Below are 27,500 nucleotides of genomic sequence, written 5' to 3'. Positions count from 1 at the left end.
GGTGACGGTGACGGTGACGGTGGTGGCGGTGACGGTGACGGTGGTGGCGGTGGCGGTGACGGTGACGGTGACGGTGGTGACGGTGACGGTGACGGTGGTGACGGTGGTGACGGTGACGTTGGCGGTGACGGTGACGGTGACGGCGGTGACGGTGACGGCACCAACACCACAGCTCACCGTGTGTGAAGTGACGGCCATGGATGTAGGCCCAGCCTGGGACCCTGCCGTGACCTGTGACCCTGCTGTGACCTGTGACCCGGTAACCCGGTAACCTGGTAACCTGGTAACCTGGTAACCCGGTAACCCGGTAACCCTCATGTCTAACCGACCTTGTTGATCTATGGCATGTGCCGTGACCACCGCTACCTCCGTCACCACCGTAACCACCGCCACCAACAACAACAACAACAACCGCCATTCGCCACTGAGCGGCGGTGACGTCACCACGGCGCCTGTGCCAGGCTAGGTGCACCTTGAGGCCACGTGAAGTGTCGAAGGCTCGCTGGCAGGAGGTCACGGGGCAGACCCAGCAGGTGCCACGGGTCGACTGACTGAGATGACTGGCTGATGCACCACCTGTGGCCCCTACTGTGCCAACCTGCTGTGCTTTAGCCACCCGGCACTCCGCTCGTTGTTGTGAGCATCGCTCCTCCGCCCTCCGTTGTTGCTGGAGGGCGACTGCCTCCAACTGCCCAGTAGCCTCAAGGTGCACCTAGCCTGGCACTGCCCAGCAGCAGCGTCCTTCACGGGCCTCCTCCACAGAGGCCGATCTTGACACCGCTGGTACCGGTCATCGGCAAGTCCACTCAGCTCCACGTCCTCCCGTACCACACCACTCCATCTCTTCTCTAGCCCGTGCCGTGCCCGTTTAGCCCCCTCGATCCGGCCATGCAGTGGCTAGGCATGCGGGCTACGTGACCCAGTCAACGCAGCTTTGCCTGCCGGAGGAGCTCACCGATGGGACTTTGTCCAGATCATTCAAGGATTTGTGAGCTCCTCGCACAATCCAGCCTGGTTAATCCTGCAGACCTGTTTCTGGGGGTCGGAGATTGGATCACCGTTATTTCCCCTAATGATGGTAATAGGTGTGGCGCTGCAGGTTACTCTTTCGATGGAATTAAATCGTTATTTGTGATTGCGGGCTACTGAGGCAGACTCCATCTCCTCAGCAACCCGCGACCACCACCCATCCTTGCAGCGCCTCACGGCTCTCCGAACCTCCGAGCGAAGGCTGCGGTAAGCCTCCTCATTCTGTGACGTGGGGTGCTGTAGACGATGAGAGTGGGCCTGTCGGTTTCTCTCAACCATCCTGAACATCTCCTCTATCAGCCAGGGTCTCTGGGGAGGTCTGGACCGCGTACCCAAAGCAGCCATTGCAGCTGCATGAGTCACAGTCCTAAACCTCGCCCATTTCTCCTCGGCATCGGGAGGAGTGGGGGACGATGCCAATCCCAGCCGCAAGCGATGATGAAATTCTCGTTTGCAGCTACCCTCAGCTAGCTAAGACCAGGCCACTGTGGGTTTGAATGGGATCCTAGATGGACATCCACCACCGGAGTGGAAGAATGGCAGGTGCATCTTACAGACGACTAGTCGATGGTCAGAGGGCAGATCAGCTCCACGGTAGGTCCTGGTGTCAAGGACATGGGCTCGCATCCGCTGGTCCGTCACTATGTAGTCCAGCAGATGTTCTTGCTTGGACCCGGCATGCATCCACGATGTTGTGTGAGACAAAGACCCATAGACTCACACAGAGACCCATAGACTAACACAGAGAGCCATAGACTCACACAGACACCCATACACTCTCACTGAGACCCATAGACTCACACAGAGACCCATAGACTCACACAGAGACACATAGACTCAAACACAGACCCATTGACTCACACAGAGACCCATAGACTTACACAGAGAACCATACTCACAATAGAGATGCATATACTCACAGAGACCCATAGACTCACACAGAGACCCATTGAGACCCATAGACTCACACATAGACCCATAGAGACACGTAAACTCACACAGAGACCCATAGACTCACACAGAGACCCATAGCCTCACAGCGAGACCCATAGACTCACAGCAGAGACCAATAGACTCACACAGAGACCCATAGACTCACACAGAGACCCATAGACTCACACAGAGACCCATAGACTCACACAGAGACCCGTAGACTCACACAGAGACCCATAGACTCACACAGAGACCCATAGACTCACAGAGACCCATAGACTAACACAGAGACCCATAGACTCACACAGAGACCCATAGACTCACACAGAGACCCATAGACTCACACAGAGACCCATAGACTCACACAGCAGAGACCCATAGACTCATCACACAGAGACCCGTAGACTCACACTGAGACCTATAGACTCACACAGAGACCCATAGACTCACACAGAGACCCATAGACTCACACAGAGACACATAGACTCACACAGAGACCCATAGACTCACACAGAGACCCATAGACTAACACAGAGACCCATAGACTCACACAGAGACCCATAGACTCACACAGAGACACATAGACTCACACAGAGACCCATATACTTACACAGAGAACCATAGACTCACGCAGAGACCCGCATACTCACACAGAGACCCATAGACTCACACAGAGACCCATAGACTCACACAGAGACCCATAGACTCACACAGAGACCCATAGACTCACACAGAGACCAATAGACTCACACAGAGACCCATAGACTCACATAGAGACCCATAGACTCACACAAAGACCCATAGACTCACACAGAGACCGATAGACTCACACAGAGACCGATAGACTAACACAGAGACCCATAGACTCACACAGAGACCCATAGACTCACACAGAGACCCATAGACTAACACAGAGACCCATAGACTCACACAGAGACCCATAGACTCACACAGAGACCCACACAGAGACCCATAGACTGACACAGAGACCCATAGACTCACACAGCAGAGCCCATACTCACACAGCAGAGACCCATAGACTGACAGAGACCCATAGACTGACAGAGACCCATAGACTCACGCAGAGACCCATAGACTCACACAGAGACCCATAGACTCACACAGAGACCGATAGACTAACACAGAGACCCATAGACTCACACAGAGACCCATAGACTCACACAGAGACCCATAGACTCACACAAAGACCCATAGACTCACACAGAGACCCATAGACTCACACAGAGACACATAGACTCACACAGAGACCAATAGACTCACACACAGTGACCCATAGACTCACACAGAGACCCATGGACTCACACAAAGACCCATGGACTCACACAGAGACCAATAGACTCACACAGAGACCCATAGACTAACACAGAGACCCATAGACTCACACAGAGACCCATAGACTCACACAGAGACCCATAGACTCACACAGAGACCCATAGACTCGCACAGAGACCCATAGACTCACACAGAGACCCATAGACTCACACAGAGACCGATAGACTAACACAGAGACCCATAGACTCACACAGAGACCCATAGACTCACACAGAGACCCATAGACTCACACAAAGACCCATAGACTCACACAGAGACCCATAGACTCACACAGAGACACATAGACTCACACAGAGACCAATAGACTCACACACAGTGACCCATAGACTCACACAGAGACCCATGGACTCACACAAAGACCCATGGACTCACACAGAGACCAATAGACTCACACAGAGACCCATAGACTAACACAGAGACCCATAGACTCACACAGAGACCCATAGACTCACACAGAGACCCATAGACTCACACAGAGACCCATAGACTCGCACAGAGACCCATAGACTCACACAGAGACCCATAGACTCACACAGAGACCAATAGACTCACACAGAGACCCATAGACTCACACAGAGACCCATAGACTCACACAGAGACCCATAGACTGACACAGATACCCATACTCACACAGCAGAGACCCATAGACTCACACAGAGACCTATAGACTGACATAGATAGAAATACGAAACAAGTTAAACGCCATATGTACATAAAATATATTTTAATATCTTAAGGTTAATAACAACAATAATAATACACGTTCCATAGCATTGCCCATGACGCTGCGCCTAAGGGGTAGTTTTAAATGATTTAATAATTGCAGTCTGGTTAAAACACTGGAACCACAGCGATAAAATTTAAACGTTTAAAATGTTGTTTTAACGTTTTTTTTTCTTTTAAACGGTATCTACACAGACAGTGAAACCTTGGGGATTACGAGTAACTTGGTCTGAAAGTGTTTTGCTATACGAGCAACAATTTTAAAATAAATATTAACTTGATCAACGAGCGAGGGTTCTTGCAATACGAACGTCTGCACGTGATCACGTGTACGCGCCCTGTACTGAAGTGCGTCACCACGTGATCACGTGTACACGCCCTGTAGCGCCGAGCGTCACCACGTGATCACGTGCACACGCCTTGTACTGCCGAGCGTCACGTGGTTGCCACTGACATACAACGAGGAGTGCTTTGATATACGAGCAGTGCTTTGATATACGAGCAGTGCTTTGATATACGAGCAGTGATTTGATATACGAGCAGTGATTTGATATACGAGCAGTGAGTTGATATACGAGCAGTGAGTTGATATACGAGCAGTCAGTTGATATACGAGCAGTGAGTTGATATACGAGCAGTGATTTGATATACGAGCAGTGAGTTGATATACGAGCAGTGATTTGATATACGAGCAGTGATTTGATATACGAGCAGTGAGTTGATATACGAGCAGTGAGTTGATATACGAGCAGTGAGTTGATATACGAGCAATGATTTGATATACGAGCAGTGAGTTGATATACGAGCAGTGAGTTGATATACGAGCAGTGATTTGATATACGAGCAGTGATTTGATATACGAGCAGTGCGTTGATATACGAGCAGTGATTTGATATACGAGCAGTGATTTGATATACGAGCAGTGATTTGATATACGAGCAGTGAGTTGATATACGAGCAGTGATTTGATATACGAGCAGTGATTTGATGTGCGAGCAGTGAGTTGGATTAGACACACGTTGCCGGAGCGAATTATGCTCGCAGTCCAAGGTCTTATACATTCTTACGTTTTCTCGTTAACAACAAAAAAAAAACTGTGATTCTGAGAGTGTGAGTGTAGTGGTGGTGGTGGCTGAAGAGGTTCAGGCTGATTGGTGGTGGTCTCCGTATTCAAGGGGACGTGAACGTTCATGATACAAAGATTATTGGGTTAGATGGCGTGGGTGTAAATGTTGTGTCGTAAGCCTCCACCACCCGACACAGCCAATTCGTCGCGGGATTTGTCACGTAAACAAAGCAGCAATTAGTTACCAGTGTAGTGCATAGTGTAGTGTATAGTAGTGTAGTGTATAGTGTAGTGTATAGTAGTGTGTAGTGTATAGTGTAGTGTAGTGTATAGTGTAGTGTATAGTGTAGTGCATAGTGTAGTGTATAGTAGTGTAGTGTATAGTGTAGTGTATAGTAGTGTAGTGTGTAGTGTAGTGTGTGTAGTGTATAGTGTAGTGTATAGTGTAGTGTATAGTAGTGTAGTGTATAGTGTAGTGTATAGTAGTGTAGTGTATAGTGTAGTGTGTAGTGTAGTGTGTGTAGTGTATAGTGTAGTGCATAGTGTAGTGTGTAGTAGTGTAGTGTATAGTGTAGTGTGTGTAGTGTAGTGTGTAGTGTATAGTGTAGTGTGTAGTGTATAGTAGTGTAGTGTGTAGTAGTGTAGTGTATAGTGTAGTGTATAGTGTAGAGTGTATAGTATAGTGTAGTGTGTAGTGTAGTGTATAGTGTAGTGTATAGTAGTGTAGTATATAGTGTATAGTAGTGTATAGTGTGTGTAGTGTAGTGTATAGTAGTGTATAGTAGTATAGTGTTTAGTGTAGTGTATAGTGTAGTGTATAGTGTAGTGTATAGTAGAGTAGTGTATAGTGTAGTGTATAATGTAGTGTGTAGTGTATAGTAGTGTGTAGTAGTGTAGTGTATAGTAGTGTATAGTGTAGTGTATAATGTAGTGTGTAGTGTATAGTAGTGTGTAGTAGTGTAGTGTATAGTAGTGTAGTGTATAGTAGTGTAGTGTGTAGTAGTGTAGTGTATAGTAGTGTAGTGTATAGTGTAGTGTGTAGTGTATAGTAGTGTAGTGTATAGTAGTGTAGTGTATAGTAGTGTAGTGTGTAGTGTATAGTAGTGTATAGTGGGTGGGGAGGGTGGGACTGGGTGGGGAGGGGCTGGTTGGGGAGGGTGGGGAGGGGCTGGGTGGGGAGGGGCTGGGTGGGAGGGGAGTGGCTGGGTGGGGATGGGCTGGTCACCCCGTGGTGCCCTTATAAAACTCAACGTTTAACCTACTCACGCCGGCTTGTGCTCAATACACCACCACGTGGTGGTGCCGCCGTCATCGACCCTGGCCATTGAGCGGGCAAACCACCGTTCCTACCAACTCCTCCCTCCGCAGGAGAATGTGTTACAAGGATTCATGTTACTACTGCATGAACCACAATACTTGTGGTCAGAATGCAAACAAAAACACAAACTCCGATAATATTTGTGGCATTGTCTTTGAAACGGAATGGTCCACACCAGAGACGGCTTTCTTTTGAGCCACGTCTCAGTTGGTGCTTGACCAGAGGACGCCAAAAGGCGTAAGTTGGCCTTTACATGGCATCATAATTGGTGCGGTGATGATGATGATGCTGATGAGTGAAATGCTGGGTGAGTGAATGATTGAGTGGGTGAGTGAATGATGAGTGGGTGAGTGAATGAGTGGGTGAGTAAGATGGTGGGTGAGTGAATGAGTGGGTGAGTGAATGATTGAGTGGGTGAGTGAATGATTGAGTGGGTGAGTGAATGATTGAGTGGGTGAGTGAATGATTGAGTGGGTGAGTGAATGATTGAGGGGGTGAGTGAATGATTGAGTGGGTGAGTGAATGATGAGTGGGTGAGTGAATGAGTGGGTGAGTAAGATGGTGGGTGAGTGAATGAGTGGGTGAGTGAATGATTGAGTGGGTGAGTGAATGATTGAGTGGGTGAGTGAATGATTGAGTGGGTGAGTGAATGATTGAGTGAGTGAATGATTGAGTGGGTGAGTGAATGATTGAGTGGGTGAGTGAATGATTGAGTGGGTGAGTGAATGAGTGGGTGAGTGAATGATTGAGTGGGTGAGTGAATGATTGAGTGGGTGAGTGAATGAGTGGGTGAGTGAATTATTGAGTGGGTGAGTGAATGATTGAGTGGGTGAGTGATTGAGTGGGTGAGTGAATTATTGAGTGGGTGAGTGAACGAATGAGTGGGTGAGTGAATGATTGAGTGGGTGAGTGAATGAGTGGGTGAGTGAATGATTGAGTGGGTGAGTGAATGATTGAGTGGGTGAGTGAATGACTGAGTGGGTGAGTGAACGAATGAGTGAGTGAATGAATGAGCGGGTGAGTGGCGGTAGTGTTGATGGTGTGGGGAGCGGTGGTGCAGCGGTGAGCGCTGCGCTCCAAACCCTGGCAGATACCTGAGTTTGATTCCCGCTCACGGCCACCAGCACCAGCAGTGACGATTAATCTGAACCGGTTCTGGGCCTCCCCTAAGTCGACTCAGTCAACATCTCCCAGGGATAGAACCCACGACCTCCTGTATACCAGGCGAGGTCGTCAACATCTCCCAGGGATAGAACCCACGACCTCCTGTAGACCAGGCGAGGTAGTCAACATCTCCCAGGGATAGAACCCACGACCTCCTGTATACCAGGCGAGGTAGTCAACATCTCCCAGGGATAGAACCCACGACCTCCTGTATACCAGGCGAGGTAGTCAACATCTCCCAGGGATAGAACCCACGACCTCCTGTAGACCAGGCGAGGTAGTCAACATCTCCCAGGGATAGAACCCACTACCTCCTGTAGACCAGGCGAGGTAGTCAACATCTCCCAGGGATAGAACCCACGACCTCCTGTATACCAGGCGAGGTTGTCAACATCTCCCAGGGATAGAACCCACGACCTCCTGTATACCAGGCGAGGTAGTCAATATCTCCCAGGGATAGCACCCAGGACCACCTGTATACCAGGCGAGGTAGTCAACATCTCCCAGGGATAGAACCCACTACCTCCTGTAGACCAGGCGAGGTAGTCAACATCACCCAGGGGTAGAACCCATGACCTCCTGTACACCAGGCGAGGTAGTCAACATCTCCCAGGGATAGATCCCACTACCTCCTGTACACCAGGCGAGGTAGTCAACATCTCCCAGGGATAGAACCGACGACCTCGTGTATACCGGGCGAGGTAGTCAACATCTCCCAGGGATAGAACCCACGACCTCCTGTATACCAGGCGAGGTAGTCAACATCTCCCAGGGATAGAACCCACGACCTCCTGTATCCAGGCGAGGTAGTCAACATCTCCCAGGGATAGAACCCACGACCTCCTGCAGACCAGGCGAGGTAGTCAACATCTCCCAGGGATAGAACCCACGGCCTCCTGTAGACCAGGCGAGGTAGTCAACATCTCATAGCCACCGTGATGATGATGAGAGAGACACCGACTCCACATAGACCTCCTGTAGACCTGGCGAGGTAGTCAACATCTCCTGGTCACCAGCACTGAAAATCCTGCCACATTTCATAGTCCACATCCACAGGACGAGACCTCTACCGGTGGCGGTAGACGTCTTTCGGAAGATCTGGAAGACGTCTTGATCTTCCGGAAGATCCTGAAGAGGTCTCGATCTTCCGGAAGAAGAGGTCTCACCTTCTGGAGGATAGCTTCTCGGCGTGAGATCCCTTCTCGTGTCCTTGGTTTTTTGTCGGTAAAGTCACGTGGATAGCAAATTAAAATAATTAAATAAAATTAACAAAATTTATTGAAAATAATAAAAGCGAGAATACCCGCGAAAAAAAATAATAAAAAAAACAAAAAATATTAATTCCTGCAGTCACAAAATTTTAAGTGAAGAGCCCCGCTCCTGGAAGGCCTCTTCTCCTTCTGGAAGACAAATTCCCCTTCTGGAAGATTACATCACCTTCCGGAAGATATCTTCCCCTTCCGGTAGAAGATATCTTCCTCTTCCGGCAGACAACCATCCGTCCGCTCTAAGCTCCCCATCTTCGTCCGGAAGATTTCTTCCGCTTCCGGTAGCTCTGCTTCGGTCTGCTCTAACGTATTTTCGCCTTCCGGAAGACATCTTCCTCTTCCGGTAGACCCTCAAAGATATCTTCCTCTTCCGGTAGACCCTCAATGGTCTGCTCTAACGTATTCTCACCTTCCGGAAGATATCTTCCTCCTCCGGTAGACCCTCATCGGTCTGCTGTTAGGTATTCTCACCTTCCGGAAGATTTCTTCCTCCTCCGGTAGACCCTCATCGGTCTGCTGTTAGGTATTCTCACCTTCTGGAAGATATCTTCCTCTTCCGGTAGACCCTCATCGGTCTCCTCTCAGCTATCCCTCAACTTCCGGAAGAAGTCTACCTCTTCCGGTAGATATCTACATCTTCCGGTAGAGGCTACAACTTCCGGTAGAGTTCTACCACTTCCGGTAGAAATCTACCACTCCCGGTAGAATATCTACCGCTCCTGGTAGAATTCTACCGCTTCCGGTAGACATCTACCGCTTCCGGTAGGTATCTACCGCTTCCGGTAGAAATCTACCGCTCCTGGTAGAAGGCTACCCCTTCCGGTAGATATCTACCGCTCCCGGTAGCAATCTACCGCTCCTGGTTGAAGTCTACCGCTTCCGGTAGATATCTACCGCTTCCGGTAGAAAGCTACCGCTCCCGGTAGATATCTACCGCTCCCGGTAGAAATCTACCGCTCCTGGTAGAAGTCTACCTCTTCCGGTAGATATCTACCGCTCCCGGTAGAAATCTACCGCTCCTGGTAGAAGTCTACCGCTTCCGGTTGATATCTACCGCTTCCGGTAGACGCCCCGCGTCTTCCGGTGGCGGCAGAGCCCCGGCCGAGTTCCGGCAGGCGGGGCGTGACGTCACGCGTGTCCCGGGTAAAGTTGCGAGCGAGCGGAGCGCCACCACCACCACCACAACAACAACAACCAAAGAAAGCCACAACCAAAACTACAGTGAACCACAACAAACAACAACAGCAAACTGCCGCGGCTGCTGTTGTTGTTGTTGCTGTTGTTGTTGTTGCTGCTGCTGCGGACGAGAGAGAAGGGTTGGGGAGGCGAGACGAGGGGCTTGAACTGAGTTGGTGAGTGAGTGGGTGAGTGGGTGAGTAAGTGGGTGAGTTGGTGAGTGGGTGAGTTGGTGAGGGAGTTGGTGAGTGAGTCAGTGAGTGAGTGGGTGAGTTGGTGAGTGGGTGGGTTGGTGAGTGAGTGAGTGGGTGAGTGAGTGGGTGAGTGGTGGGTGAGTGAGTGGGTGGGTGAGTGAGTTGGTGAGTGAGTGAGTTGGTGAGTGAGTGAGTTGGTGAGTGGGTGAGTGGGTTGGTGAGTGAGTGGGTGAGTGAGTGAGTGGGTGAGTGGGTGAGTGAGTGGGTGAGTTGGTGAGTGGGTGGGTGAGTGAGTGGGTGAGTTGGTGAGTGAGTGGGTGGGTGAGTGAGTGGGTGAGTTGGTGAGTGAGTGAGTTGGTGAGTGAGTGGGTGAGTGAGTGAGTGGGTGAGTGAATGAGTGGGTGAGTGAGTGGGTGAGTGAGTGAGTGGGTGAGTTGGTGAGTTGGTGAGTGAGTGAGTGGGTGAGTGAGTGGGTGGCTGAGTTGGTGAGTGAGTGAGTTGGTGAGTGGGTGGCTGAGTTGATGAGTGAGTGAGTTGGTGAGTGAGTGAGTGAGTTGGTGAGTGAGTGGGTGAGTGAGTGGGTGAGTGAGTGAGTGGGTGAGTTGATGAGTGAGTGAGTGGGTGAGTGGGTGAGTTGGTGAGTGAGTGGATGAGTGAGTGGGTGGCTGAGTTGGTGAGTGAGTGAGTTGGTGAGTGGTTGGGTGAGTTAGTGAGTGAGTTGGTGAGTCAGTTGGTGAGTGAGTGAGTTGGTGAGTGAGTGAGTTGGTGAGTGAGTTGGTGAGTGAGTTGGTGAGTGAGTTGGTGAGTGAGTTGGTGAGTGGCTAAGTGAGTTGGAGAGTGAGTTGGTGAGTTGGTGAGTGAGTTGGTGGGTGAGTGAGTTGGTGAGTGAGTTGGTGAGTGAGTGGGTGAGTTGGTGAGTGAGTTGGTGAGTGAGTGAGTTGGTGAGTGAGTTGGTGAGTGAGTTGGTGAGTTGGTGAGTGAGTTGGTGAGTGATCGATGAGCGACGCGTTCGAGGATGACTTCCTGAGGCTTCTGTTCGGAGAATCGACTCGACCCACAACTCCATCAGGTACACAACAACAACAACAATCACCACAACACTATACAGCACAACCACCACCACAATACTACACAACAACCACCACCACAACATTATACAGCACAACCACAATACTACACAACCACCACCACCACAATACTACACAACCACCACCACAATACTACACAACCACCACCACAATACTACACAACCACCACCACAATACTACACAACAACCACCACCACAACATTATACAGCACAACCACAATACTACACAACCACCACCACAATACTACACAACCACCACCACAATACTACACAACAACCACCACCACAACACTACACAACCACCACCACAATACTACACAACAACCACCACCACAACACTACACAACCACCACCACAATACTACACAACCACCACCACAACACTACACAACCACCACCACCACAATACTACACAACCACCACCACAACACTACACAACCACCACAATACTACACAACCACCACCACCACAATACAACACAACCACCACCACAATACTACACAACCACCACAATACTACACAACCACCACCACAATACTACACAACCACCACCACAACACTACACAACCACCACAATACTACACAACCACCACCACCACAATACTACACAACCACCACCACAATACTACACAACCACCACCACAATACTACACAACCACCACCACCACAATACTACACAACCACCACCACAATACTACACAACCACCACCACAACACTACACAACCACCACCACAATACTACACAACCACCACCACCACAATACTACACAACCACCACCACCACAATACTACACAACCACCACAATACTACACCACCACCACCACAATACTACACAGCACAACCACCACCATATTACACAACCACCACCACCACAATACTACACAACCACCACCACAATACTACACAACCACCACCACAATACTACACAACCACCACCACCACAATACTACACAACCACCACCACAACACTACACAACCACCACCACAATACTACACAACCACCACCACAATACTACACAACCACCACCACCACAATACTACACAACCACCACCACAACACTACACAACCACCACCACAATACTACACAACCACCACCACAATACTACACAACCACCACCACAATACTACACAACCACCACCACAATACTACACAACCACCACAATACTACACAACCACCACCACAATACTACACAACCACCACCACCACAATACTACACAACCACCACCACAACACTACACAACCACCACCACAATACTACACAACCACCACCACAATACTACACAACCACCACCACAACACTACACAACCACCACCACAATACTACACAACCACCACAATACTACACAACCACCACCACAATACTACACAACCACCACAATACTACACAACCACCACAATACTACACAACCACCACAATACTACACAACCACCACAATACTACACAACCACCACAATACTACACAACAACCACCACCACAACATTATACAGCACAACCACAATACTACACAACCACCACCACAATACTACACAACCACCACCACAATACTACACAACAACCACCACCACAACACTACACAACCACCACCACAATACAACACAACCACCACCACAATACTACACAACCACCACAATACTACACAACCACCACCACAACACTACACAACCACCACAATACTACACAACCACCACCACCACAATACTACACAACCACCACCACAATACTACACAACCACCACCACCACAATACTACACAACCACCACCACAATACTACACAACCACCACCACAATACTACACAACCACCACCACCACAATACTACACAACCACCACCACAATACTACACAACCACCACCACAATACTACACAACAACCACCACAATACTACACAACCACCACCACAACACTACACAACCACCACCACAATACTACACAACCACCACCACAATACTACACAACCACCACCACCACAATACTACACAACCACCACCACAACACTACACAACCACCACCACAATACTACACAACCACCACCACAATACTACACAACCACCACCACAATACTACACAACCACCACCACAATACTACACAACCACCACCACAATACTACACAACCACCACCACAATACTACACAACCACCACAATACTACACAACCACCACCACAATACTACACAACCACCACAATACTACACAACCACCACAATACTACACAACCACCACAATACTACACAACCACCACAATACTACACAACCACCACAATACTACACAACCACCACCACAACACTACACAACCACCACCACCACCACAACACTACACAACCACCACCACAATACTACACAGCACAACCACCACAATACTACACAACCACCACCACCACCACAATACTACACAACCACCACCACCACCACCACAATACTACACAACCACCACCACCACCACCACAATACTACACAACCACCACCACCACCACAATACTACACAACCACCACCACCACCACAATACTACACAACCACCACCACAATACTACACAACCACCACCACCACAATACTACACAGCACAACCACCACCACCACAACACTACACAACAACAACACTATACAGCACAAACACCACCACAACACTATACAGCACAACCACCACCACAATACTACACAGCACAACCACCACCACCACCACCACAACACTACACAACAACAACACTATACAGCACAACCACCACCACAATACTACACAGCACTGCCCAGTAGCCTCACAGTGCACCTAGCCTGGCACTGGTCTCAGTAGCCTCAAGGTGCACCTAGCCTGGCACCGCGCCCAGTAGCCTCACAGTGCACCTAGCCTGGCACTGGCTCAGTAGCCTCAAGGTGCACCTAGCCTGGCACCGCGCCCAGTAGCCTCAAGGTGCACCTAGCCTGGCACTGGTCTCAGTATCCTCAAGGTGCACCTAGCCTGGCACTGCCCCCAGTATCCTCACGGTGCACCTAGCCTGGCACTGGTCTCAGTATCCTCAAGGTGCACCTAGCCTGGCACTGCCCCCAGTATCCTCAAGGTGCACCTAGCCTGGCACTGGTCTCAGTATCCTCAAGGTGCACCTAGCCTGGCACCGGGCCCAGTATCCTCAAGGTGCACCTAGCCTGGCACTGGGCCCAGTATCCTCAAGGTGCACCTAGCCTGGCACTGGGCCCAGTATCCTCAAGGTGCACCTAGCCTGGCACCGCCCAGTAGCCTCAAGGTGCACCTAGCCTGGCACTGCCCCCAGTATCCTCACGGTGCACCTAGCCTGGCACTGGTCTCAGTATCCTCAAGGTGCACCTAGCCTGGCACTGGTCTCAGTATCCTCACGGTGCACCTAGCCTGGCACTGCCCCCTGTAGCCTCAAGGTGCACCTAGCCTGGCACTGCCCCCAGTAGCCTCAAGGTGCACCTAGCCTGGCACTGGTCTCAGTATCCTCAAGGTGCACCTAGCCTGGCACTGCCCAGTAGCCTCAAGGTGCACCTAGCCTGGCACTGCCCCCAGTAGCCTCACGGTGCACCTAGCCTGGCACTGGTCTCAGTATCCTCAAGGTGCACCTAGCCTGGCACTGGTCTCAGTAGCCTCAAGGTGCACCTAGCCTGGCACTGGTCTCAGTATCCTCAAGGTGCACCTAGCCTGGCACTGCCCCCAGTATCCTCAAGGTGCACCTAGCCTGGCACTGCCCCCAGTAGCCTCAAGGTGCACCTAGCCTGGCACTGGGCCCAGTATCCTCAAGGTGCACCTAGCCTGGCACTGCCCCCAGTATCCTCAAGGTGCACCTAGCCTGGCACTGCCCCCAGTATCCTCAAGGTGCACCTAGCCTGGCACTGGTCTCAGTATCCTCCAGGTGCACCTAGCCTGGCACTGGTCTCAGTAGCCTCAAGGTGCACCTAGCCTGGCACTGCCCCCAGTAGCCTCAAGGTGCACCTAGCCTGGCACTGCCCCCAGTATCCTCAAGGTGCACCTAGCCTGGCACTGCCATGCCGCGGGCTTCACGATCCGCTTCCTCCTGCACGGAGGCCGATCTTGACACAGGCCGCTGGTCAGGGACACAAAGGCAAAGCTCCCCCGTGTAGCCTCAGCAGACTGTAGGGGCAAGTGCTGTTGGCGAGTAGCAGCAGCATCAGCAGCAGCAGCCTTTAACATCCTGCACCGTGGCACACGAGGGGGTGGGTGGCCAGCACCACCACGCCCGGCCGCCTTTGTCTCCCCAGTGGCGATGCTCACCGCACACCGCTACACCAGGTAACTCATTTGAGGCTGAGTCGACCTAAGGGGAGGCCACGGGGCCGGTTCGGACGATCGTCACCGGCGGTGTTGGTGGCCGTGAGCGGGAATCGAACCCCGGGTGGCCGGGTTCGTAGCGCGGCGTGGCGCTAACCGCTGCACCACCGCTCCCCCACACTACTAACGGACACACACATTGCACACACATTACACACACACACATTGCACACACATTACACACATTACACACACACATCACACACACACATTACACACATTACACACACACATTACACACACACATCACACACACACACATTACACACATTACACACACACATCACACACACATTGCACACACACATTGCACACACGCGCACACACACATCACACACACACACATCACACACACACATTACACACACACATCACACACACACATCACACACACATCACACACACACATCACACACACATCACACACACATTACACACACACACATCACACACACACACTACACACACACATTGCACACATACACGCACACTGCGAACACACACACTGCACACACACATTACACACACACTGCACACACACACACATTGCACACATTACACACACACATTACACACACACTGCACACGCACACACACACACTACACACACACATTACACACACACACATTGCACACACACACTGCGAACACACACACGCACACTGCACACACACACACACATTACACACACACATTACACACTGCACACACACACACACTGCACACACTGCGAACACACACACACTGCACACACTGCGAACACACACACACACTGCACACACACACACTACACACACACATTGCACACACACACTGCACACACACACACACTGTTAACACACACACTGCACACACACACACTGCACACACATTACACACACATTACACACACTACACACACATTACACACACACACTACACACACACTGCACACACACTGCACACACACACACATTACACACACACTACACACACATTACACACACACACTACACACACACTGCACACACACTACACACACACACTGCACACACACACACACTACACACACACTACACACACATTACACACACACTGCACACACACACTGCACACACACACATTACACACACACACATTACACACACACACATTACACACACACTGCACACACACACACTGCACACGTATACAGTGACATACAGACACAAAACAAACACACCCCCCCTACCCGTGTATCTTTCATCAGACAAAGACAAAGAAACCCTCCTGTGTGGTAGCCTTAACAGACTGTCAGGGCAAGTGCTGTTGGGGATCACACAGGCACACACACAAAGACAGAGGTCTCCCGTGTAGCCTGGGAATCGCACTTGGCTACGTACGCTGTGGAATAAGTTAATGTACATACATAGACTCATCACACACAGAGACCCATAGACTACTCACACAGCAGAGAGCCATAGACTCATCACACACAGAGACCCATAGACTCATCACACACACAGACCCATAGACTCATCACACAGCAGAGACCCACATACTCATCACACAGCAGAGACCCATAGACTCATCACACAGCAGAGACCCATAAACTCATCACACAGCAGAGACCCATAGACTCATCACACAGCAGAGACCCATAGACTCATCATAGAGACCCATAGACTCATCACACAGCAAAGACCCATAGACTCATCACACAGCAGAGACCCATAGACTCATCACACAGCAGAGAGCCATAGACTCATCACACAGCAGAGACCCATAGACTCATCACACAGCAGAGAGCCATAGACTCATCACACAGCAGAGACCCATAGACTCATCACACAGAGACCCATCGACTCATCACACAGCAGAGAGCCATAGACTCATCACACAGCAGAGACCCATAAACTCATCACACAGCAGAGACCCATAGACTCATCACACAGCAGAGACCCATAGACTCATCATAGAGACCCATAGACTCATCACACAGCAAAGACCCATAGACTCATCACACAGCAGAGACCCATAGACTCATCACACAGCAGAGACCCATAGACTCATCACACAGCAGAGACCCATAGACTACTCACACAGCAGAGACCCATAGACTCATCACACAGCAGAGACCCACAGACTCATCACACAACAGAGAGCCATAGACTCATCACACAGCAGAGACCCATAGACTCATCACACAGAGACCCATCGACTCATCACACAGCAGAGAGCCATAGACTCATCACACAGCAGAGACCCATAGACTCATCACACAGCAGAGACCCATAGACTCATCACACAGCAGAGACCCACAGACTCATCACACAGCAGAGACCCATAGACTCATCACACAGCAGAGACCCATAGACTCATCACACAGCAGAGACCCATAGACTCATCACACAGCAGAGACCCACAGACTCATCACACAACAGAGAGCCATAGACTCATCACACAGCAGAGACCCATAGACTCATCACACACACAGACCCATAGACTCATCACACAGCAGAGACCCACAGACTCATCACACAACAGAGAGCCATAGACTCATCACACAGCAGAGACCCATAGACTCATCACACACACAGACCCACAGACTCATCACACAACAGAGAGCCATAGACTCATCACACAGCAGAGAGCCATAGACTCATCACACAGAGACCCATCGACTCATCACACAGCAGAGACCCATAGACTCATCACACACACAGACCCATAGATTCATCACACAGCAGAGACCCACAGATAGCCCTGCTAGAGGCTACACGGGGCACTTTTGTCTGTGTTTGGGTGGGTGGGGAGATCCGTCTCCCGTTTGGTTGGACCCCAGTGGGGGAGGGGTAGTAAATAAATAAATAATCCCACCTCAAAGACAAACCCAGAAACCGCAAGAATGTGACATCAACGCCTCTCTGTGTGTCTCTCTGTGTGTGTCTCTCTCTCTGTCTGTCTGTGTCTCTCTGTGTGTCTCTCTGTGTGTGTCTCTCTGTGTCTCTCTGTCTGTGTGTCTTTCTGTCTCTCTGTCTGTGTGTCTCTCTGTCTCTCTGTCTGTGTCTCTCTGTGTCTCTCTCTCTGTCTATCTCCCCACCTGCCCTTCTCCCCCCCATCTCCATCTCTCTTCCCCCACCTGCCCCTCTCTCCACCCCCCCCTCTCTCCCTACTCTCTCTGCCCCTGATGATCACTGCTGTGACCTACGAGATGTTCACTACACAAACGCGTCTACACACAACAATAACAACCGCCATTCGCCACTAAGTGGCGGTGACGTCAGCACGACGCTTGTGCCCAAGCTATGTGCACATTGAGGCCACGTGATGTGTCGAATGCCCGCTGGCAGGAGGTCACGGGGCAGACCCAGCAGGTGCCACGGGTCGACTGACTGAGATGACTGAGATGACTGGCTGATGCACCACCTGTGCCCCCTACTGTGCCAACCTGCTGTGCTTTAGCCACCCGGCGCTCCGCTCGTTGTTGTGAGCGTCACTCCTCCGCCCTCCGTTGTTGTTGGAGGGGGACTACCTCCAACTGCCCAGTAGCGTCCTTCACGAGCCTCCTCCACAGAGGCCGATCTTGACACCGCTGGTACCGGTCATCGGCAAGTCCACTCAGCTCCACGTCCTCCTGTACCACATCACTCCATCTCTTCTCTAGCCCGTGCCGCGCCCGTTTAGCCCCCTCGATCCGGCCGAACAAAAGCTGTTTCGGCATGCGGTGGCTGGGCATGCGGGCTACATGACCCAGCCATCGCAGCCTTGCCTGCCGGAGGAGCTCACCAATGGGACCTTGCCCAGATCTTTCAAGGATTTTTGAGCTCCTCACACAATCCAGCCTGGTTAAACCTAGGATGGATCGTAGGCAGGCCAGCCTAAATGTTTCCAACCGGCGAAGATGCTCCATTAAGGGGGTCCACGTTTTGCAAGCGTAGAGAAGGGAGGGAATGACCGTGGCCGAGAAGACCTGAAGCTTAGTGCGGAGCGACAGACCAGGTAGCTTGCACACAGCGTTACGCAACCGATGAAAAGATATCGCCGCTCGACTGATTCGGAGTGAGACCTCTGCTGTTAAACTGGAGCCGGTCATAAGCACACTGCCCAGGTATGGGAAACTCTCCACTCTCTCCACAACTGCCCCATCACCGATTGGGAGTTGTGCGGGTGGAGTGTCCAATGGTACAAAATACCCAGGCAGGTGCTTAGTTTTGGTGGGGCTGATGGTAAGGCCCCATCTCTTAGTGGCACGCTCCAGTCTCGGCAGCAGCGTCTCCAACTCCTCCTCTGAATGAGCAGCTATTACCAAATCATCAGCATACATAACGTGGTTGAGCAATAGGGAGCCATCCCTTGACCGCACCCGGGCATCGATCAGCCTCCCATTATATCTGTACCAAATGGAGATTCCCCCGGTACAGCTATTGAAGGCTTCACGAACTACGTGGTCAAAATAGATTTTAAATCATGTGGGAGCCAGAGGACATCCCTGTCGCACCCCAAGGTGTACAGGGAATGGCTCGGACTCCCGGCCACGTAGTTTTACCCGGGCCCGCTCACCATCATGAAGGTCCTTAATGATCGTGAGCAGAGGGTCAGGGACTCGAAAAGCACGAAGAACAACCCAGAGCCCAGGCCTACTGATGGTATCATAGGCCTTGACCAGGTCAATAAAGCAGAGATGTAGGTCTTGTTGGAATTCCCTACACCTCTGCTGTAGCAGACGGACAGAAAATATGGCATCTGTGCAGGACCGCCCTTTCCTGAAACCGCATTGGGGCTCCGCAAGCCTCTCCTCAGCGTGCCTGGCGAGGCGATGTTGAATAATCCTTGCCAGGACCTTTCCCGGCACACTGAGGAGTGAGATGCCCCTGTAGTTGTTACAGTCTGTGCGGTCCCCCTTCTTAAAGAGGGGGACCACCAGGGCATCCTTCCAATCCTGCGGAACCCGTCCAGTGGTCATGATGTCATATAGGGCAGTCTGTGCACAAACGCCACCCTCCCTCAGCATTTCGCTTGGGAGATCATCTCTGCCCGGTGCCTTTCCTGGTCTCAGACTCCGGATCGCCTTCAGTACTTCCTCAACAGATGGTACTTCAGCCAGCCACTCACAGGGGGTGACTTCTTCCAATATATGAGGCACCGCAGCCTCAGCAGGGTCATCCTCACTTTGTGACACAATGTTTTCCTGGCTGAGAGATTTACCCTCCCCCAGGACCTCAGAAATGCTCAGCAAAGCTGCAAACCTGTTCCTGGGGTTCGGAGATTGGATCACCGTTTTTTCCCCTAATGATAGTAATAGGTGTGGCGCTGCAGGTTACTTTTTTGATGGAGTTAAATAGAGATTTGTTATCGCGGGCCACTGAGGCAGACTCCATCTCCTCAGCAACCCGCGACCACCACCCATCCTTGCAGCGCCTCACGGCTCTCCGAACTTCCGAGCGAAGTCTGCGGTAAGCCTCGTTCTCTCAACTATCCTGAACACCTCCTCTGTCAGCCAGGGTCTCTGGGGAGGTCTGGACCGCGTACCCAAAGCAGCCATTGCAGCTGCATGAGTCAAAGTCCTAAACCTCGCCCATTTACCCTCGACATCTGGAGGAGTCGGGGACGATGCCAATCCCAGCCGCAAGCGATGATGAAATTCTCGCTTGCAACTTTCATCAGATAACTGAGACCAGGCCACTTTAGGTTGGAATGGGGTCCTGGGTGTATACCCACTACCGGAGTGGAAGAATGGCAGGCGCATCTTACAGATGACTAGTCGATGGTCAGAGGGCAGATCAGCTCCACGGTAGGGCCTGGTGTCAAGGACATGGGCTCGCATCCGCTGGTCCGTCACTTTGTAGTCCAGCAGATGTTTTTGCTTGGACCCGGCATGCATCCATGGTGTTGTGTGGATGCGCCGATGCCGGAACAGCGTTTTGTTAATTGCAAGCCCATGGGCTGCACAAAAATCTAGCAGCCTCCCGTTTTTATTGAGCTGATCTGGCCCATCCCCTCCAATCACTCCAGACCAGGTGCCAGCATCATGACCAACTCGGGCATTGAAGTCACCCAACATGATGACTCTATCCTGCGGTGCCACTTTAGCCAGCACCTGTGACAGGAGGTCATAGAAGGCATCTGACTCATCGGCTTTGCTTGCATCCCTTCACGGATATTCGTTTTCGGTGGGGGCATAAGTAACCACGCTCACCACTCCTCACCTCCGGTTGATGGGAAGGCGAGCCCAAAGTAGCCTGGAGCTTACAGCTTCCCACACCTCACCGACACGCTCCCACGCCCCCTTCATTCTTTTGTTCAAAAGAAGAGCCACACCCTGTTGTTTGGCAGTCTGCTGCCCCGAGTAGAGGACTGTCCACCCCTCATGGTGGCAGGAGCCAGAGCCGGTCCACCGGACCTCCTGAATGCCACAGAGATCCAGGCGGTACCGGTGCAGCTCCCGACAGAGGAGTGGCAGCCTCTCCTCCGCAGTGAGCGTTCGAACATTCCACGTGGCCACCCGTAGTGGCTTTTCGTTGTTTCTGGAGGAGCCCCGAGGGTAGAGATTCAATCTCCTGGCTCCGCCAATTGGGGTTTGGCCAGGAGACGTCATAGACGCCTGTCCCCCCGGGGCCTCCGGCACGAGCTTATTAGTTACATATTTCAGTTTAACTCGTGGTTTAGTGGTAATTAATTGAAGGTGGAGGGGTTACCAGCCCCTCGCACCCGCCCAGAGCCCCCGTTTAGCCCCTGTGGTGGACACAGACGCCATGAGGGGAGGAGCCAATCAAAATTGGACCTCCCCCCACAGCACTGTCCACGACAGAGTTGCCCGTCCGGCACCGCGAGGAGGTAGGGGGTTGTTTTGCCGTACAGACAAAGATCCCCCATATAGCCTTAACAGACTGTAGGGGCAAGTGCTGTTAGCGAGCACCTATGATGGCCGTACAGACACATACACACACAGACGTACTCACACACACGTACTCACACGCGTACTCACACACACACGTACTCACACACACGTACTCGCACACTTGCGTACTCATACACACACGTACTCACACACACGTACTCACACACACGTACTCACACACACATGTACTCACACACATGCGTACTCATACACACACGTACTCACACACGCGTACTCACACACACGCGTACTCACACACACGTACTCACACACGTACTCACACACACGTACTCACACACACACACGTACTCACACACGCGTACTCACACACACGCGTACTCACACACACGTACTCACACACGTACTCACACACACGTACTCACACACACACACGTACTAACACACGCGTACTCACACACGCGCACTCACACACACACGTACACACACACACGTACTCACACACACGTACACACACACACGTACTCACACACACACGCGTACTCACACACACGTACTCACACACACACGTAATCACACACACGCGTACACACACACACGTACTCACACACGCGTACTCGCACACACACACACGTACTCACACACACACGCACTCACACACATTCCGTTAGCTGACAGACAGCCCGTACAGGAGTCCCTCCCTCCCCTCCCTCCCCTCCCTCCCTCCCCCCCTCCCTCCCCTCCCTCCCTCCCTCCCCTCCCTCCCTCCCCCCCCTCCCTCCCTCCCCTCCCTCCCTCCCCTCCCTCCCCCCCTCCCTCCCTCCCCTCCCTCCCCTCCCTCCCTCCCCCCCTCCCTCCCTCCCCCTCCCCCTCCCCTCCCTCCCTCTCCTCCCTCCCCTCCCTCCCCCCCCTCCCTCCCTCTCCTCCCTCCCTCCCCTCCCTCCCCCCCCTCCCTCCCTCCCCTCCCTCCCTCCCTCCCCTCCCTCTCCTCTCTCCCCCCCCCTCCCTCCCCTCCCCCCTCCCTCCCTCCCTCCCCCCTCCCTCCCCTCCCCCCCTCCCTCCCTCTCCTCCCCCCCTCCCTCCCTCCCCCCTCCCTCCCTTCCTCCTCCCTCCCTCCCCTCCCCTCCCTCCCCTCCTCCCCTCCCCCCCTCCCTCCCCTCCCCCCCTCCCTCCCTCTCCTCCCCCCCTCCCCCCCTCCCTCCCTCCCTCCCTCCCCCCCCCTCCCTCTCCTCCCCCCTCCCCTCCCTCCCCTCCCTCCCCCCCTCCCTCCCTCCCCCTCCCTCCCCTCCCTCCCCCCCTCCCTCCCCCCTCCCTCCCCTCCCCCCCTCCCTCCCTCCCTCCTCCCCTCCCTCCCATCCCTCCCATCCCTCCCTCCCTCTCTCCCATCCCTCCCTCCCCTCCCTCCCCTCCCTCCCATCCCTCCCTCCCTCCCCTCCCCCCCTCCCTCCCTCCCCTCCCTCCCCTCCCTCCCTCCCCCCCTCCCTCCCTCTCCCCCTCCCCCCCTCCCTCCCTCTCCTCCCTCCCCTCCCTCCCCCCCTCCCTCCCTCTCCTCCCTCCCTCCCCTCCCTCCCCCCCTCCCTCCCTCCCCTCCCTCCCTCCCTCCCCTCCCTCTCCTCTCTCCTCCCCCCCTCCCTCCCCTCCCCCCCTCCCTCCCTCCCTCCCCCCTCCCTCCCCTCCCCCCCTCCCTCCCTCTCCTCCCCCCCTCCCTCCCTCCCCCCTCCCTCCCTCTCCTCCCTCCCTCCCCTCCCCTCCCTCCCCTCCTCCCCTCCCCCCCTCCCTCCCCTCCCCCCCTCCCTCCCTCTCCTCCCCCCCTCCCCCCCTCCCTCCCTCCCCCCCTCCCTCCCTCCCCTCCCTCCCTCCCTCCCCCCCTCCCTCCCTCCCCTCCCTCCCCCCTCCCTCCCTCCCCCCTCCCTCCCCTCCCCCCCTCCCTCCCTCCCCCCTCCCTCCCCTCCCCCCCTCCCTCCCTCCCTCCTCCCCTCCCTCCCATCCCTCCCATCCCTCCCTCCCTCTCTCCCATCCCTCCCTCCCCTCCCTCCCCTCCCTCCCATCCCTCCCTCCCTCTCTCCCATCCCTCCCTCCCATCCCTCCCTCCCTCTCTCCCTCCCATCCCTCCCTCCTCTCCCTCCCTCCCTCCCCTCCCTCTCCTCCCTCCCCTCCCTCCCCTCCCTCTCCTCCCTCTCCTCCCTCCCTCCCTCTCCTTCCTCCCTCCCTCCCCTCCATCTCCTCTCCCTCCCCCCCTCCCCCCTCCGTACTCCAGCTCCCATCGTGAGAGGTGTAGGGAAATCCAACCAACAGGGATCTTACAGCTCTGCTTTAATGACCTGGTCAAGGCTCTACGATTCCATCAATAGACCAGGACTTTGGCCTACCGATGATATCTACCGCACGTAGCCAAACTATGGGTCTCTGTGTGAGTCTGTGGGTCTCTGTGGGTCTCTGTGCGAGCCTATGGGTCTTTGTGCGAGTCTGTGGGTCTCTGAGCGAGTCTGTGGGTCTCTGTATGAGTCTGTGGGTCTCTGTGTGAGTCTATGGGTTTCTGTGTGAGTCCATGGGTTTCTGCTGTGTGAGTCTGTGGGTCTCTGTGCGAGTCTGTGGGTCTCTGTATGAGTCTGTGGGTCTCTGTGTGAGTCTCTGGGTCTCTGTATGAGTCTATGGGTTTCTGTGTGAGTCTATGGGTTTCTGTGTGAGTCTATGGGTTTCTGTGTGAGTCTATGGGTTTCTGCTGTGTGAGTCTGTGGGTCTCTGTGCGAGTCTGTGCATCTCTGTGTGAGTCTATGGGTTTCTGTGTGAGTCTATGGGTTTCTGTGCGAGTCTGTGGGTCTCTGTGCGAGTCTGTGGGTCTCTGTATGAGTCTGTGGGTCTCTGTGTGAGTCTATGGGTTTCTGTGTGAGTCTATGGGTTTCTGCTGTGTGAGTCTGTGGGTCTCTGTGCGAGTCTGTGCGTCTCTGTGTGAGTCTATGGGTTTTTGTGTGAGTCTGTGGGTCTCTGTGTGAGTCTGTGGGTCTCTGTGTGAGTCTGTGGGTCTCTGTGCGAGTCTCTGTGGGTCTCTGTGCGAGTCTGTGGGTCTCTGTGTGAGTCTGTGGGTCTCTGTGTGAGTCTGTGGGTCTCTGTGCGAGTCTATGGGTCTCTGTGGGTCTCTGTGGGTCTCTGTGCGAGTCTGTGGGTCTCTGTGCGAGTCTGTGGGTCTCTGTGCGAGTCTCTGGGTCTCTGTGTGAGTCTATGGGTTTCTGTGCGAGTCTGTGGGTCTCTGTGCGAGTCTGTGGGTCTCTGTGCGAGTATGTGGGTCTCTGTGCGAGTCTGTGGGTCTCTGTGTGAGTCTGTGGGTCTCTGTGTGAGTCTGTGGGTCTCTGTGCGAGTCTCTGGGTCTCTGTGTGAGTCTATGGGTTTCTGTGCGAGTCTGGGTCTCTGTGCGAGTCTGTGGGTCTCTGTGCGAGTCTGTGGGTCTCTGTGCGAGTCTGTGGGTCTCTGTTGTGTGAGTCTGTGGGTCTCTGTGTGAGTCTGTGGGTCTCTGTGTGAGTCTGTGGGTCTCTGTGTGTGAGTCTGTGGGTCTCTGTGTGAGTCTGTGAGTCTCTGTGCGAGTCTGTGGGTCTCTGCTGTGTGAGTCTGTGGGTCTCTGCTGTGTGAGTCTATGGGTCTCTGTGTGAGTCTGTGGGTCTCTGTGTGAGTCTATGGGTCTCTGTGTGAGTCTGTGGGTCTCTGTGCGAGTCTGTGGGTCTCTGTGTGAGTCTGTGGGTCTCTGTTGTGTGAGTCTGTGGGTCTCTGTGTGAGTCTGTGGGTCTCTGTGTGAGTCTGTGGGTCTCTGTGTGAGTCTATGGGTCTCTGTGTGAGTCTGTGGGTCTCTGTGCGAGTCTGTGTACGTACATGGAACTTATTTTGCACCGTACGTAGCCAACCGTGCTAATCGCAGGCTACACGGGGGACCTTTGTCTTTGTGTGCATGACACAGCTAACAGCACTTGCCCCGACACTCTGTTCAAAGGCCCCACACGGGGTGAACCCGTGCCTCTCTGTGTGTGTATGAGTGTGACACAGCTAACAGCACTTGCCCCGACATTCTGTTCCAAGGCCACACACGGGGTGAACCCGTGCCTCTCTCTGTGTGAGTGTGACACAGCTAACAGCACTTGCCCCGACATTCTGTTCAAAGGCCACACACGGGGTGAACCCGTGCTTCTCTCTGTGTGTGTGTGTGTGAGTGTGACACAGCTAACAGCACTTGCCCCCGACATTCTGTTCCAAGGCCCCACACGGGGTGAACCCGTGCCTCTCTCTGTGTGAGTGTGACACAGCTCACAGCACTTGCCCCGACATTCTGTTCCAAGGCCACACACGGGGTGAACCCGTGCCTCTCTCTGTGTGTGTGAGTTTGACACAGCTAACAGCACTTGCCCCGACATTCTGTTCCAAGGCCACACACGGGGTGAACCCGTGCCTCTCTCTGTGTGTGAGTGTGACACAGCACACAGCACTTGCCCCTACATTCTGTTCAAAGGCCACACACGGGGTTAACCCGTGCTTCTCTCTGTGTGTGTGTGTGTGAGTGTGACACAGCTAACAGCACTTGCCCCGACATCCTGTTCCAAGGCCCCACACGGGGTGAACCCGCGCCTCTCTCTGTGTGTGTGTGAGTGTGACACAGCTAACAGCACTTGCCCCAACATTCTGTTCCAAGGCCCCACACGGGGTGAACCCGTGCCTCTCTGTGTGTGAGTGTGACACAGCTAACAGCACTTGCCCCGACATTCTGTTCCAAGGCCACACACGGGGTGAACCCGTGCCTCTGTGTGTGAGTGTGACACAGCTAACAGCACTTGCCCCGACATCCTGTTCAAAGGCCACACACGATGTGAACCCGCGACTCTCTCTGTGTGTGAGTGTTACACAGCTAACAGCACTTGCCCCGACATTCTGTTCCAAGGCCCCACACGGGGTGAACCCGTGCCTCTCTCTGTGTGTGTGAGTGTGACACAGCTAACAGCACTTGCCCTGACATCCTGTTCCAAGGCCCCACACGGGGTGAACCCTTGCCTCTCTGTGTGTGTGTGTGACACAGCTAACAGCACTTGC

General features: G+C 53.1%; 1 protein-coding gene across 3 annotated transcripts in view; it reads left to right on the top strand.

The window, feature by feature from the left end:
* The first annotated feature begins 9,933 nt into the window (after nt 1-9,933).
* LOC116937449 (uncharacterized) overlaps nt 9,934-27,500 on the top strand; it is a 101,201-nt gene continuing 83,634 nt past the window's right edge. For all 3 annotated transcript variants that reach the window (XM_076055137.1, XM_076055136.1, XM_076055135.1), the window contains exon 1: nt 9,934-11,293. In XM_076055137.1, coding sequence (XP_075911252.1) covers nt 11,221-11,293 — 73 coding nt within the window. In that variant the 5' untranslated portion in view covers nt 9,934-11,220. The remainder of the gene's footprint in view (nt 11,294-27,500) is intronic.

Source organism: Petromyzon marinus, chromosome 69 (genome assembly GCF_048934315.1).
Source record: "Petromyzon marinus isolate PM22_M1 ecotype Great Lakes invasive population chromosome 69, UKy_Petmar_22M1.pri1.0, whole genome shotgun sequence".
Classification (NCBI taxonomy): Eukaryota; Metazoa; Chordata; class Hyperoartia; order Petromyzontiformes; family Petromyzontidae; genus Petromyzon; species Petromyzon marinus.
Note: the sequence above shows the minus strand (reverse complement) of the source record. Positions and strands in the feature narration are given on the sequence as shown.